The sequence below is a fragment of the Myripristis murdjan genome, chromosome 13 (assembly GCF_902150065.1).
Source record: "Myripristis murdjan chromosome 13, fMyrMur1.1, whole genome shotgun sequence".
Lineage (NCBI taxonomy): Eukaryota > Metazoa > Chordata > Actinopteri > Holocentriformes > Holocentridae > Myripristis > Myripristis murdjan.
Genome location: NC_043992.1, coordinates 40,598,866 through 40,611,669, shown reverse-complemented (window position 1 = coordinate 40,611,669; position 12,804 = coordinate 40,598,866). Strand labels below are relative to the sequence as shown.

At 43.0% G+C, this 12,804-nt stretch overlaps 1 protein-coding gene across 1 annotated transcript in view; it reads left to right on the top strand.

Moving 5' to 3' along the window:
- Positions 1 to 12,804, top strand: part of LOC115369783 (NACHT, LRR and PYD domains-containing protein 12-like) — a gene marked incomplete at its 5' end in the record, with an annotated part of 62,231 nt that overhangs the window by 7,929 nt on the left and 41,498 nt on the right. The window contains one exon of the mRNA XM_030066449.1: positions 94 to 267. Within this exon, the coding sequence (XP_029922309.1) occupies positions 94 to 267 (174 nt within the window). The remainder of the gene's footprint in view (positions 1 to 93; positions 268 to 12,804) is intronic.

The following is a 12,804-nucleotide window of genomic DNA, read 5'->3' as shown; positions in this document are numbered from 1 at the left end:
GTGTAAAACAGCTACTGTATTAAAATGTTGCTAGAATCATATCAGCCAGGAATAATGCCTGATTGGACTGATTGTGTTTGTGATGGTGTGCAGGCTGTCAGGCTGTCTGCTCACACAGGAAGGCTGTGCTTCTCTGGCCTCAGCTCTGAGCTCCAACCCCTCCCATCTGAGAGAGCTGGACCTGAGCTACAATCATCCAGGAGACTCAGGAGTGAAGCTGCTCTCTGCTGGACTGGAGGATCCAACCTGGAGACTGAAGACTCTCAGGTATGGAGAGACACACACAATGTCTTATAGAGGCCTGAGGAATATTGTTTCATGTTGAATGGTGGATATGAGTGACATGGTCTGCTAAATCCTTCATAGGGAGGGTTATTTACTTCTACTAAAAAGTAATTGAGTTAGTAACTGAGTTACATCATTGTCAAAGTAATTAATTACCAGGAAAAGTAACTATTACGTTACTTTTTTAAAAAATTGTTCAAATATGTCAAATTAGTTGGCTGCCAGAGAGCAGTATTTAAGTTAGTATTTAATTTATTTGTGACACATACATAGGGTTAAAAAGCTTAATAATTAGTTTGAATAAATAAATAAATAAATACATTGACATTAAAAAATTAAATCTGGAGGAAAGGGTTGTCACGTGAACACCCTCCCACACTCACGGAGGTAAACAGAGTAAACTTGCAGAAAGTCAGGGTTTCCCATACACAGACCAGTGTGGTGCAGCGCCACACAATCAACACCAAGCACCACAAACTGATTCCGCTTTTTTCCCCCAACACGATTTTAAAATATAAATATCGTTCCGTTCATTCATCTCTGCATAGCGCTCTTTCTCCCTGTCATTCTCGTTCACACACACACACACACACAGACACGTGCATACATGCCAGTGGTGTGTGGGTACACTTACAAACGACCCGCACTCGCCCGACGTTTTCAACCAACCCGACCGCAACTCGGACCGCAAGTCGGTTAAAATAATGGACCCGACCTGCTTCCCAACGTGCTTATTTTAAAAGGTATAGGCCATGCTCTTGGTTAGCTTGATCATAGCCTCATTGGCTTAGGAAACTGACATCCTTGAGTCATGTGCATTTAAAACAAAGTAGGCTGCTACAATTTTGATGCAGAGCAGTTTAACGTTAGGAACCTGCATTATTGCATTAGCCTATTTTATCCCGCTTCACCATGCATGCAAAAGTTAGTAATAATAAATTAATAATAGTAATTTAATAATAAAAAGGTAATAATAATAATAGTGTGTGTGTGTGAAGGGAGAGGAGAAGAGGGAAGGAAGGGCCGGGGGTGGGTGGAGGGGTGCGCCAAAGTCTGCAATGGTGAAAATATGGGTCCCTCAAGAAAAAGGTTGGGAACCACTGATCTAACGGCCTCTGATAAAGTAGTGATACCCTCTTGTCCGGGTGGGGAATTCCATTCATGTTGATAAATTACAAAAAAGTGTAAAGTCCGATCGGTTTGAAAATTGACACGCCGCGTTTTCTGCACAAGACGCACATTTTTCATATAGGATAATTAAATAATAATAATAATAATTATAATAAAAAAAGATCTGGGGTTTTTGAAGAAAGATCTGGGCTTAAGCAGCTCTGATTGCTGACAGAGAGCTGCTCGGTTGAAGCCGCATCAGTGAGCTCAGTTACAGCCTAGTAACGGTGCATTTTATTGTCAGTAACGGTAACGGTGTTGTAACGGGGGAAACAGTCTTTTTTTTTTTTTTTTTTTGATTACTTGTTTCTGATAAAAGTAACACTGTTAGTAACACTGTTTATTTATAAAGCTGTTATTCCCATCACTGTTTCCTGCCCATGTTTCCATCCTCAAAGAGAATCTGCTGCTCTGACTCTGAGTCTGTCTCAATCGAAGGGCTAGATCAGGGGTTCTCAAACTTTTTTGGCCCAGGGACCCCCTGGAGGGGTCAAACTTTTCCGGGCACCCCCTGACACTCCCAACACCGATAAGCATAATACTTATAACCACATTTGTACTCTTAGCTAGTTGATAAGCAGCATTAGCACATAGCCTCATCCAAGGGTGTAGCTTTGGCTGGGTGGGGACGTAAAAGCGCTCCAAGGCGGCGCCCCTGAAAGTTGATGTTTTTTGCATTTATGACTGCAATTTCATGTCATGTAGAGCTGATCAAATAAACAAGCAAACAAACATAATCAGAAAAAAATAAAAACTAGTAAGGGATTGACATTTTTATACTGCATATATGAATATCTATACTGACTACAAGTATTTAATAATTCTGTAATGCTGTAAGTTAAAGGCAACTAAAGAAAGACAAGTAGGCAATTTAACTGAGTTCTTGTCTTTAGTGCAACTGTGCATCATCCTGTACATCAACAACACCATACAGAAACATAAATAAAATAAATGTTTGACACTAAATACAAACAGATTAGTGTTAATAATAATAAAAAAATAAATTTCCGTGAATTTTTTCGCGGACCCCCTGGCTATGCCTAAGTAGGTTTGGGAGGTGTGTCAGTGAACACCTGTGCATGAAACCAAACGATAAGCAGCATCAACGCTCTCAAGATGGACAACACTGATTCTATAGTTTTATGTATTTTATTTTATTTTGTCTTCGTGAAGATGCAGGAGCTCAATCACTTGCACCGTCACAACCGGATTATGTATTTTCACACAAGGGAGCAGCGTGATCAGGTAAAATAGTAGCCTATAAACCGTTTATTATAACAGCACCCGCTGACATAGCCTGACTGGTTATTTGTTTACTTAGGCCGACTTATATTTCATCTCACGCCTCAGACCTACAGACTATCCCAATTAAAGTAATTGTACACATGGCTACATTGTAACGTACCTGATGTACTGATGGTTGCTATGGAAACATCATGCAAAATGCCTGTCTAACTCATCTAACTAAACTTGCATTTACAGGCGTTGTTCAGATACAGTTAACAGCTAAACCCAATATATGGTGGTAATTATAGGCATGGAAACTTATCCAGACGTCATGATATAAACATTAAGACGGTCTAAAACATGCTTCATAATTCCAGCAATGGTGGCTGATCCAAATTCAACTGGACCCAAACGTACCCTTAGTCCAGTCATTTTAGGCCAAAATTGGGGTCAACCTGGGACAAACTCCAAGAGAAGCAAACTCAACTGATTCTGTATCCTCAGTTTGTCCTGAGTGAGGGGAAAAAAGTCCCAAGGAATCCCATTGGTGGAAAGTTTTGAAAATCCCCTCTATATGACCACATAATACCAAAAACAGCCTTTTAACACACAGGGGAAAGGGGTTCAACATTTTACTTTCAGATATCACTATAAAAATTCACAAGTTGATTACACACACAAAGACAAGAAAAAAAGTCAATTACAAGTTTTTTGAATTATTCTGTTTACACATGCATATCACACATTATCTGATTTGATATGCGCTAATAAGGAATATAAGGAATAAATGCCAGAAGAGACATTTAAACAGTGAATTAAAAGGTTAATATATATATAGTAACCTTTTTATCTGAAAGTAAAATTTTGAACCCCTTTCCCCTGTGTGTTAAAAACCTGGGACCTGGGAAGTAGGCTGTAATGTCGGCCGTGAAGCGTCGTGGAGGTGTGTCCTGCAAATGAGTCAGAAATAGGCTGGATCGGTCGGCTGCATTATCAGGACCCCGCGCGGTAAAACTGAATTGGGACAGCACTTGTCGTGACACTGTGACGTAAGCAGCCTACAAATACGACCTAGGCAGCGTACAGCCTTTGAACTGAGACAGAGCCTCTGTTTCTTCCTCCAGGGTGGACCATGGTGGAGAGCAGTGGCTGAAACCAGGACTGAGGAAGTGTAAGTCTGGACTGAATTTAATTTAATTTAATGTAACAGGGACAGTGCACATTAATGAACATTTCTGTAAATGCACCAGAATTTGCCAAAAGGCCATGTTGAGAATAGTGTGTTTCTGAATATGTGCTGGGACCTCTCTGCCCTGGACAGCAGCTCCGGGCAGAGAGCAGACTGGACACACAGATTTCTTGTTTTGCCTTTTATACAGGGAACTTTGGCATTACAGATGAATGGAGCTTTACAAAGTTGTGAGTGGATAATCTTTGAGCTATTGCTGCCTACAATAAGTGCCTGACTGAAAAGAGAAGGACCTGCGAGGTCCTGAAAAGTGCCTGAACAAAATGTAATCCACGTATGCTCCTGCTAACAAAGGCTGAGAGGGGAGGAGCCACACCATGAACAACTCTGTCAGTCACACACACGTCTGCATACCTGAGCAGGTTTTCCAGCTCAGGAACTTCTATTTCCTTCAAAGTGGGCGCTGGTGGAAGTGATGCGGCCTCTTATCAAGAGTCTCCAGTGTTTGTTTCTCCAATAACTGTAGTGGCTTCAGCAGGTGGGCGGACTGGCCATCTGGACGTTCTGGAGAATACCGGCCGGCCGGTCTTTTTTTCCTCCCCTTTTTGCTTGTAATCTACTGTTGTTCCATGTCCGGACCGATAGGTGGCAACAATGCGCCGGTAGGCCCTTAGATGCGCAGGCTTACTCGCCACTCAGCCGTGTCAAAGATACTCGTGGTCATGTGTGCAAGTTGAGATGACTAGAGAGAGACCATCAGGGCCGCCGCTCCCTATACGCAGACTACGCTTTTGGTGGGCTTTTGGTGACTGAGGCAGGGCTCTCAAGTCTCATTGGGAGAAGGGAGGCAAATCTGGGTGGCACAACCCCTCCAGTGGTTTCACCTGCACCTGCACCACCAAGAAAAAACATTCCAACAGCTGCACCGGCACCGTATGAGTCCAAAAGGCAGAGCGCGCTGACATAGATTGTGTAACAAAGCGAAGAGGTGCCACTCCGCTCTATTTTCACTGGCTAACAGCAGCACACTGGCTTAGCTTGTCTATTCAGAGAAGAGGTATCACTTTGGCTTATTTTTCAATCTGTTATCACAGGCATACTCCTGCTCATTCATTGGTAGCTGAATTGTTAGGTCTGTTTGATAAGTAATTTACATTTTTAAAACAAACAATAATTTAACATGTTGTTAAATCATTTGTGTGCATTTTAGTCATTAACATTTTACACTGACATTAAAAACACTCTTTTGGTAGTAAAACAGTAAAATAATAGAGTAAAAGGTAAAAAACGGAATTCCCAAAACTTTAAGGGAGGGGGGAGAGGGTGAGTTTTCATGCATCCGTTGTTTTGGGCCAGGCTTAGTCAAAGTCCAGGGCTGTTTTTTAGTCCGGCCCTGGGCTTCAGAGCTGTGGAATCAGCCTGTGAGCAGCTTGTTAAAGCACAGCTAATGTGAGAGAGGATCACTGACTGCAGCAACATCTTAGCAGCTTGACTTGACATGGAGTTCCTCATGTGCCTCAAATTCAACAAACTCAGTTTGACTCTGACAGACTTTTTTTCCCCGAGCCTTGAAGGAGAGATGGCAGTGGATCGTAACGCTGAGATCCTTCAATTCTGTCGCGACTTGTTCCCACTTCTGTTTGACTCCTGAACACAAAGCAGCAAACATTCAGCTGTTTAGATGCTGCAGCTGCAGTTTCTGCTGTTTGTTCTCAGCTGCTTTTACCTGCTGAACCAAACCAAATCACATTTGATGGGTCACAGGTGTCGCCTATCACCATAGGAGGCACTAGGTCATCGGGAATGGGGAAGCTAAACAAAAAAAAAAAAACGTTACCCAGCAGCAGCAGACTGACGCTTATAATAATTAAGGCTTCATCTTGCTAACATGACCCAATGAACCCTATTTAACTGAGCATTACACTCAAAATTACAATAATATTTCATATAGGCTAGGCTGATATTGCTGATGTCGTCAAACTGAGATGGCGCAGCAGAATAATTCATTCATTCTTTACACAGATTAATACTCATTGGCTACTGTAGTAGCCCATATTAATTCATTAATTATAAAACGGGTGCTTCCCATCCTTAAATGTGATTGGCTGAGCTGCGTTCCATGCCGTTGTAAAATCAGTGTAACCCACTGGCAGACCGCGGCACAAAATATCCCTGCGCCAGTGTAAACGGACATAGCGTTGCCTAGCAACCAACTATTCTGCGCTCCACTTCCTCGTTAGGTCACATTTGTCTTTTGTAGACTTTTGTCAACAAAATGTCAGACTTTGTGGTGAATCTTGATTTGCTGGGTGGCCTGAGCCTGGATGAGTGGTTGGAGGAGCTGCTTGGTGTCTGTTAAAAGACGCTGAATTCACCACCAGCAACAATGTTTTCACCGGTGTGGTAAAGAAACTCCGCCGAGAAGGACGTGACAAATCTTCCCACCACCAAGCCATAACCGAGGCAGACTGCCAGAAGATGAAGCACTTTCAGGCACCAAGTTCAGACACACCTTGAGGGCTTGTCTGTAAAGTCTGGTTTGACGTGCAGCTTCATGGGACGCAGGGCGAATGAGGGCAACCGCTGATTAAAGCCCGACTCCTTCAGCATTCGCCACGACAAAAATGGCCTAAAATATGTCACGCTGTCTTTGAACGAATGCACAAAAAATCTCAAAGATGCTGCCGAAAAAACATAGAAAGCCTGTGGGTGTCATGAAAAGGAAAAAATGTTAAGTGTTGTCATGTCTTGTCTCGTGATTTCCTGTTTTATTTTGAAACCCCACTTCCCTTCTGTGTCAGGTAACTTGCCCTTCCTGTTGTGTTTCCCTGGTTGATTGTCTTTCCCCGCCCTGATTGTTTCCACCTGTTCCCCATTACCTTGTGTGTGAGTGTATATATAGTCAGCGTTTTCCCTTGTCCTGTGCCAGTTTGCCTTGTGCCGTCTTGCCAAGTAAACCACGCCATTCTTGTCTCGTTTGCCACAGTTCGCTCTTGTCGTTTTGCCTTATTGCCTCAGTTTTATTTGATACTTTGTCTTGCTAGTTTCCTTTGTTCTCCTTGACCACGCTACAGTGAGTATTTTAGTTGTTACTTTTGCATTTTATTTCCTGCTACCATCCATCTGTCCTTCCATCTGTCCATCCATCTGTCCATCCATCCATCTAACCACCCATCCATCCATCCATGCATCTATCCTTACATTCGTCTTCCTCATTCCCGTCTTTCCATTACCTGCCTGCCTCACATCTCTCTTTTTCCAGCTCTGTCACCGTCTGTTAAAGTTATTGATTTTTACGAGCAAATATAAATTTAACTGTGAAGCCCCCATTTTTAATGAATGTTTTTACCTCAAAGGATAATCCTCACCATATTCAAATAAATAGCCTACATGTTTGTTTTGCAACTTTCAACTCCAACACTTACCCCAATGGCAAATTTCCTTTGGCTTGGATGTGGCCCAAATGAACAGCAAAGATGTGGCCCAGTTACAGAAGTGAATGACGGCCCATATCTGGCCCAGGTATATGACAGCTGTGTTTGAACCATAACATAGCCAGACCTCTGCCACAGCTGGACCAACACCAAAAGATCATATGGCTTACAGCTGGGCCTCATACGGCACGCCTGTATGGCTGAGTTCTGGTAAAGCCTAATGGCTCTTATGTGGCCCACATGTGGCTCACAGACCAAAAGCCAGATTTTACCCAGAAGCTAAACTAATTTACACCAAACCTTTTACCTGGCTCACTTTCGGAAGTGAATGATGGGCCACATCTGGCCCTAGGGTGTATTAGCTTTAACTGAACCATAACAAAACCAGACTTCTACCAGGAGTGAACTAAATATGGTCCTTATGTGGCCTTCATATCGTTGACAGAGTGACATTACTTGAAGTGAATGACAGGTCTGCTGGCACCAAATAACAATAATAATTTTAGTGCAATATGAGCAGTGATTAAGTCGCCCTGTATATGGATCACTTTAACCATCCATGATATGTATGAAAATGAAACACACACGTTTTGCTTCAGTTTTATTTCACAAAATGTAGTGCAAACAAAAATGAACAGTACAAAAAATATGAACAGTATGTAACTATAAATGAACAGTTTAAATTGAGCTGAACTGTCAGCTCCAGCTCTTTTCTTTTCATTAGCAGTTTTTTCTCTCTTTTCTCCCACCATCTCTGTCACCAGCCAGATGAAGCCATGTCTGAGACTGAGGAAGTCACTGGGTTTCTTCTAACAGCACCTTCACAATGCAGAACATTAGAAAGAGTAGTGTTATTGTAGCTTTTGATATAATGTAATGCACTGCAAATTTTCAAAAAGTTTTTATATTTCATAAACTGTATGTATGACTTTCAGTTGAATCAGTCAGTCACTTGTCAGATGCATAGAGAGGGAGGAGACAGGCCAAGGAGCGTCACCTCTCACGTGACACTGGTTGCATCACTACAGAAAAGTACTGTGATTGGTTTGTTGCGGCCAGGGGATTGTGGGATTTGTAGTTCTTGAAAGACCACACTTAAGCTAGGTTACTCGCTAAACCAGTCTCCCGGTCCGCACACACACTTTTGAGGGCAAAGGCGAGTGAAATGTTTGCACTAAGAGAAGCACATAGAAACTGAAAGATGGCCACTCGACCATATATTCATGTTGGTGGACAGGCAGAGGCGCCGCGCATAGATCTCTGGCTTCATTACTCGCTAACGTTAGCAGCTAATCACCACTGACACGCCTCAGCTGCGTTAGCACCCAACGTTAGCAGCTAATATAATTTATATACGGTATATAAATTATATTAGCTGCTAACACCCAGTGTGGTATTACCACAGTGGCATTAGCAGCTAAGCAGCTAATATAATTTATAAACCACACGGGAGCTGCGTTAGCTGCTAATATAATTTATAAACCACACGGGAGCAGCGTTAGCTGCTAATATAATTTATATACCGTGCTTCATATGGCTTCATATAGACACAGGTGCTGTGTTAGCAGCCAATGTTAGTAGCGCTTAAAGTTAGCGACCGCTTTTAGCAAAATCAGACATTAGAGATCATTAAAGTTGAATCAAACATTTTCATCCTAAAAGCAGCAGGCTTAGCGAGGATGCTAACGCAGCCATAAGCCTGTGTCTAGTCACCGCCTTCACACGTCTTAAAGAAGAACAGACTTCTGTTTGGCTAATCATCTTATAGTTTTCTCCTCCAAAGACCAAAGGTTTTGTGGAACCATAACTTAGTGAGAATAAAATCGCCATTTATTATCATTAGTTCAACAAAATTTCAAAGGTTTCAAATTCACTTACCGAGCCAGTTGAAAGATGAGAGGAGCCAGGGGAAAAATTAGGCAAATAAGGTCCTGGTCATGTGCTGCAAAAGCCTCCACTCTGCCACCTGGGCAGGTGTCAGAGTGTATGGCCAAACTGAAGGTTAGGATGTGGCCCACATGTGTTCTGCCATATCACATTTGCCAGTTACAAGTCAGGTGTGGCCCAAAAGTAAAATCTATTATCTGGGCCAAGTGCTTCAATTACAGAACTGTCCCAGAGGAGAAATCCCCTCCATTTTTGAAGGTATGGCCAAACCAATGTGGTTATGATGTGGCCCTCATGTGTTTTGCCGAATCACATCTCAGCCAGAGGAACCAGCTAGATGCCACATGTGGCCCAAAAGTCAATGCTATCAGGGTACTGATGCAACAACACACTAGAGATTAAAACAAAGGTTGAAGTTTTTACATTCGCTGTTCTAAACGCCCAGAGTCTGGCAAGGAACTGATGCATTTTACATTTTCGATTTGTGTGGAGTCAGGGTTTCCCCTAAACAAAAAATTGGCACCTGTCGGACAACGTGACCGACAGGTTTTCAATTTACCGGACAAATGTTTGAAATTCCGGTCAAATATTATCTGGATTTATTGAGCTTAAAATTATATGCAGGCTATATAAGAATATCAAGGCATGTCAATTCATAGCGTAATCTTTTTATTGAAAAGAGGCTGTATCAAATTAAATGAGTGCCGTCAACTGACTCACGTGCGTAGCTTCTAAAATAAATCAATAAATATTGCACAAGCTTGTGCTCTTTTAACATGAACATTGCATACAATTGCAAACAATTGCAACTACAATTTGCAAACACAAAAAAAGGCTCATACCATTTTAATAACGCTGCGTGCTGCCAACTTGAAATCAAATAGATGCAATAAAAACTTAATTCAGCAGCTGAATTAAAATCCAAAGTCTCAAGTGTCTCTCCACAACTTGCAATGTGCATCAGTCTTGTGACCTTGTTCTCCCCCAGGCGACTTCGCTGTGCTGTTTTGATCCGGTTCTGCAGAGAGAAACCTCTCTCTCTCTCTCTCTCTCTCTCTCTCTCTCTCTGGTACACTGGAGACAGGGATCATGCAGTCTATTTTTTTTTTTTTAATTTAAAATTTAAAATAAAATTACGTGGAAATTGACTGTTTTAATAAAATTCAAATTGTGAATATTTTCATCGGACATTTACAAACTACAAATTAGTCCAGTGATTACCGGATAACGGAAACCCAGAGTGGAATATTTATATATATGGAAGAAGAACTGTGTAGTTGGGTGGCACGGTGGTGCAGTGGTTAGCACTGTCGCCTCACAGTGAGAAGGTCCTGGGTTCGATTCCCACCCAAGGTCCTTTCTGTGTGGAGTTTGCATGTTCTCCCCGTGTCTGCTTGAGTTTCCTCCGGGCACTCCAGTTTCCTCCCACCGTCCAAAGACATGCAGGTCAGGTGAATTGGAGAAGCTAAATTGCCCCTAGGTGTGACTGTGTGTGTGGATGTCAGTGTTTGTCTGTCTGCCCTGCGATGGACTGGCGACCTGTCCAGGGTGTTTCGCTGCCTTCGCCCTATGAGCGCTGGGATTGGCTCCAGCAACCCCCCACGACCCTAGTGAGGATAAGCGGTTTAGAAGATGAATGAATGAATGAACTGTGTAGTTAACAGGAGCAGCTCCAGACACCATGACTGGAAAAAAGACATCACCGTACTGGACACACTGTTTGACTGACAGGTGATCAGGTTGGGTTTCCATGACGCTGCCAAACGGTGCCAATCTCCTTTGACCTGACATCAGATGTGATGGGACAGTCGATATGGAGATACATTTATGTGCTGATTGAGATAGTAGCATTGAATAGTGGTTTTTGTGGGTATTTATTGTTAATGTGCCTGACAGTCTGTGAGGTTGTGGTGACGTGTGCGCACTGCCCGCCTGTCAGCCAAACTTCCACTGCGCCGGCTCCGCTCCGCCTTGCACTGAAAGTAGACGTGGTTTCAGATGGCGAGCTTTTGGCGCACCTCGGCATGAAACTGTCACTGTGCCAAGCTGAATCTGTAGACACCTCCCCCCGCTGCGCTGCCACTCCCATCTTTGTGCACCTCGGTCTTTGAAACTTGCAAATCGTCCACCTCTCCCGTTTCGCCGGTCGAAACTAGCTCTGCACGGGGTTCGCCTCACTGCGCCACCCCGCGCTGCGCCGGGAAACTAGAGCCCAGTGTGACAGCGCCGATGTATGGTAAATTAACAGTATACTTTTATTATTGTTGTTATTGTTAAAACCGATGTTAGTCATAGGCCTACGTCTGAGCAAAAACACACCTGTCGCCAAATGCACACCACCAAAAGAGGAGTCCAAACATAACTGAACACTATTTTAACAATTGCACTATTAATGGAAATATCCAATTCAACATTAACGAGCCCAAATAGCCTGATGTGACATGATGATGGCGCTAGATGAAAAATCAATCTTAGCGTCTGTGTTGCTTGGCAACCGTTCTGTCCACTCTATCTTGGTTGGTGGAAGAATGAATAGTTCTCAATTTTATTGTTGCATTATTACCAATAAATTATTGATTTTTTTTTTTTCTTGTGTGTTTATTTTATGGGCTATATGTAGGGTAACCGTTTTATATCAGAACGCCCCTCAGCTAGGGCTGGGCGATATACCAAAAATTTACCGATACCGAAATTTATGACGATAACCGACGTCACTTTGCTCATGTCGGTATGTTCGGTATTTTAAAAAAACAAAATAAAAGTCGTTTTTGTCTTTTTTGGCTGTGTAGGCAGGCATGTTCATGTCCCTTTAAGACGCTGTACTACGTGTCCAGCGTGTGTGGTCACGTGACTCCACCCCTCCAGTCTGCAACAAGAAGGGAACAGTGTTGCCAACTTGGCGACTTTCTCGCTAAATCTGGTGACTTTCCAACTCTCCATGGCGACTTTTTTTGTCAAAAGCGACTAGAGACAAATCTAGTGACTTTTCCTGGTGTTATTGGAGACTTTTCTGGTATTTTGGAGACTGAAAGCTCGTGTCGTTCCTCTGCAGTTCCTGTTCTCAGCGAGCAGCGGGTGCTGCCGCGAGCCCCTCCCCCGCCCCAAAGTCCTCCCAGGCGGTCACAGCCTCCAGCTGCAGTCAGGAGAGGAGCAGAGAGGAGACCCACCACTCCGCCTGCAGGCAGCAGATGAATCACACATGCACAAAGCCGCGTTGATCGCGCCCTTATTCCTCTCCTACAGCGCCCATTACAGTCCATTACAATCACATGCAAATCGCAAATTATGCAAATTAGGCGATGACGTCATTTGGCGACTTCTAGCGACTTTTAGGAGAGCCAATAGCTACTTTCCTTACTGAGGAGTTGGCAACACTGGAAGGGAAAGAGACGCTGAGGATGGAGGACGGCTCAAATGTAGAAGCGGCTCGAAGTCGATTCAGTCGAGGACGACTTGCTTATCATATTTTATACTTTAAACTTGGTTTGACTGTCAGTGGTTCAATAAATTTAACTTAAAGTATTTCATATGTATTTTCTTCAGTTATTCTCAGACAGAGTTAGAGTTGCACTTCTCAGGATGCAAACTTGTCGCCTTTCGGCTCCAATCTCT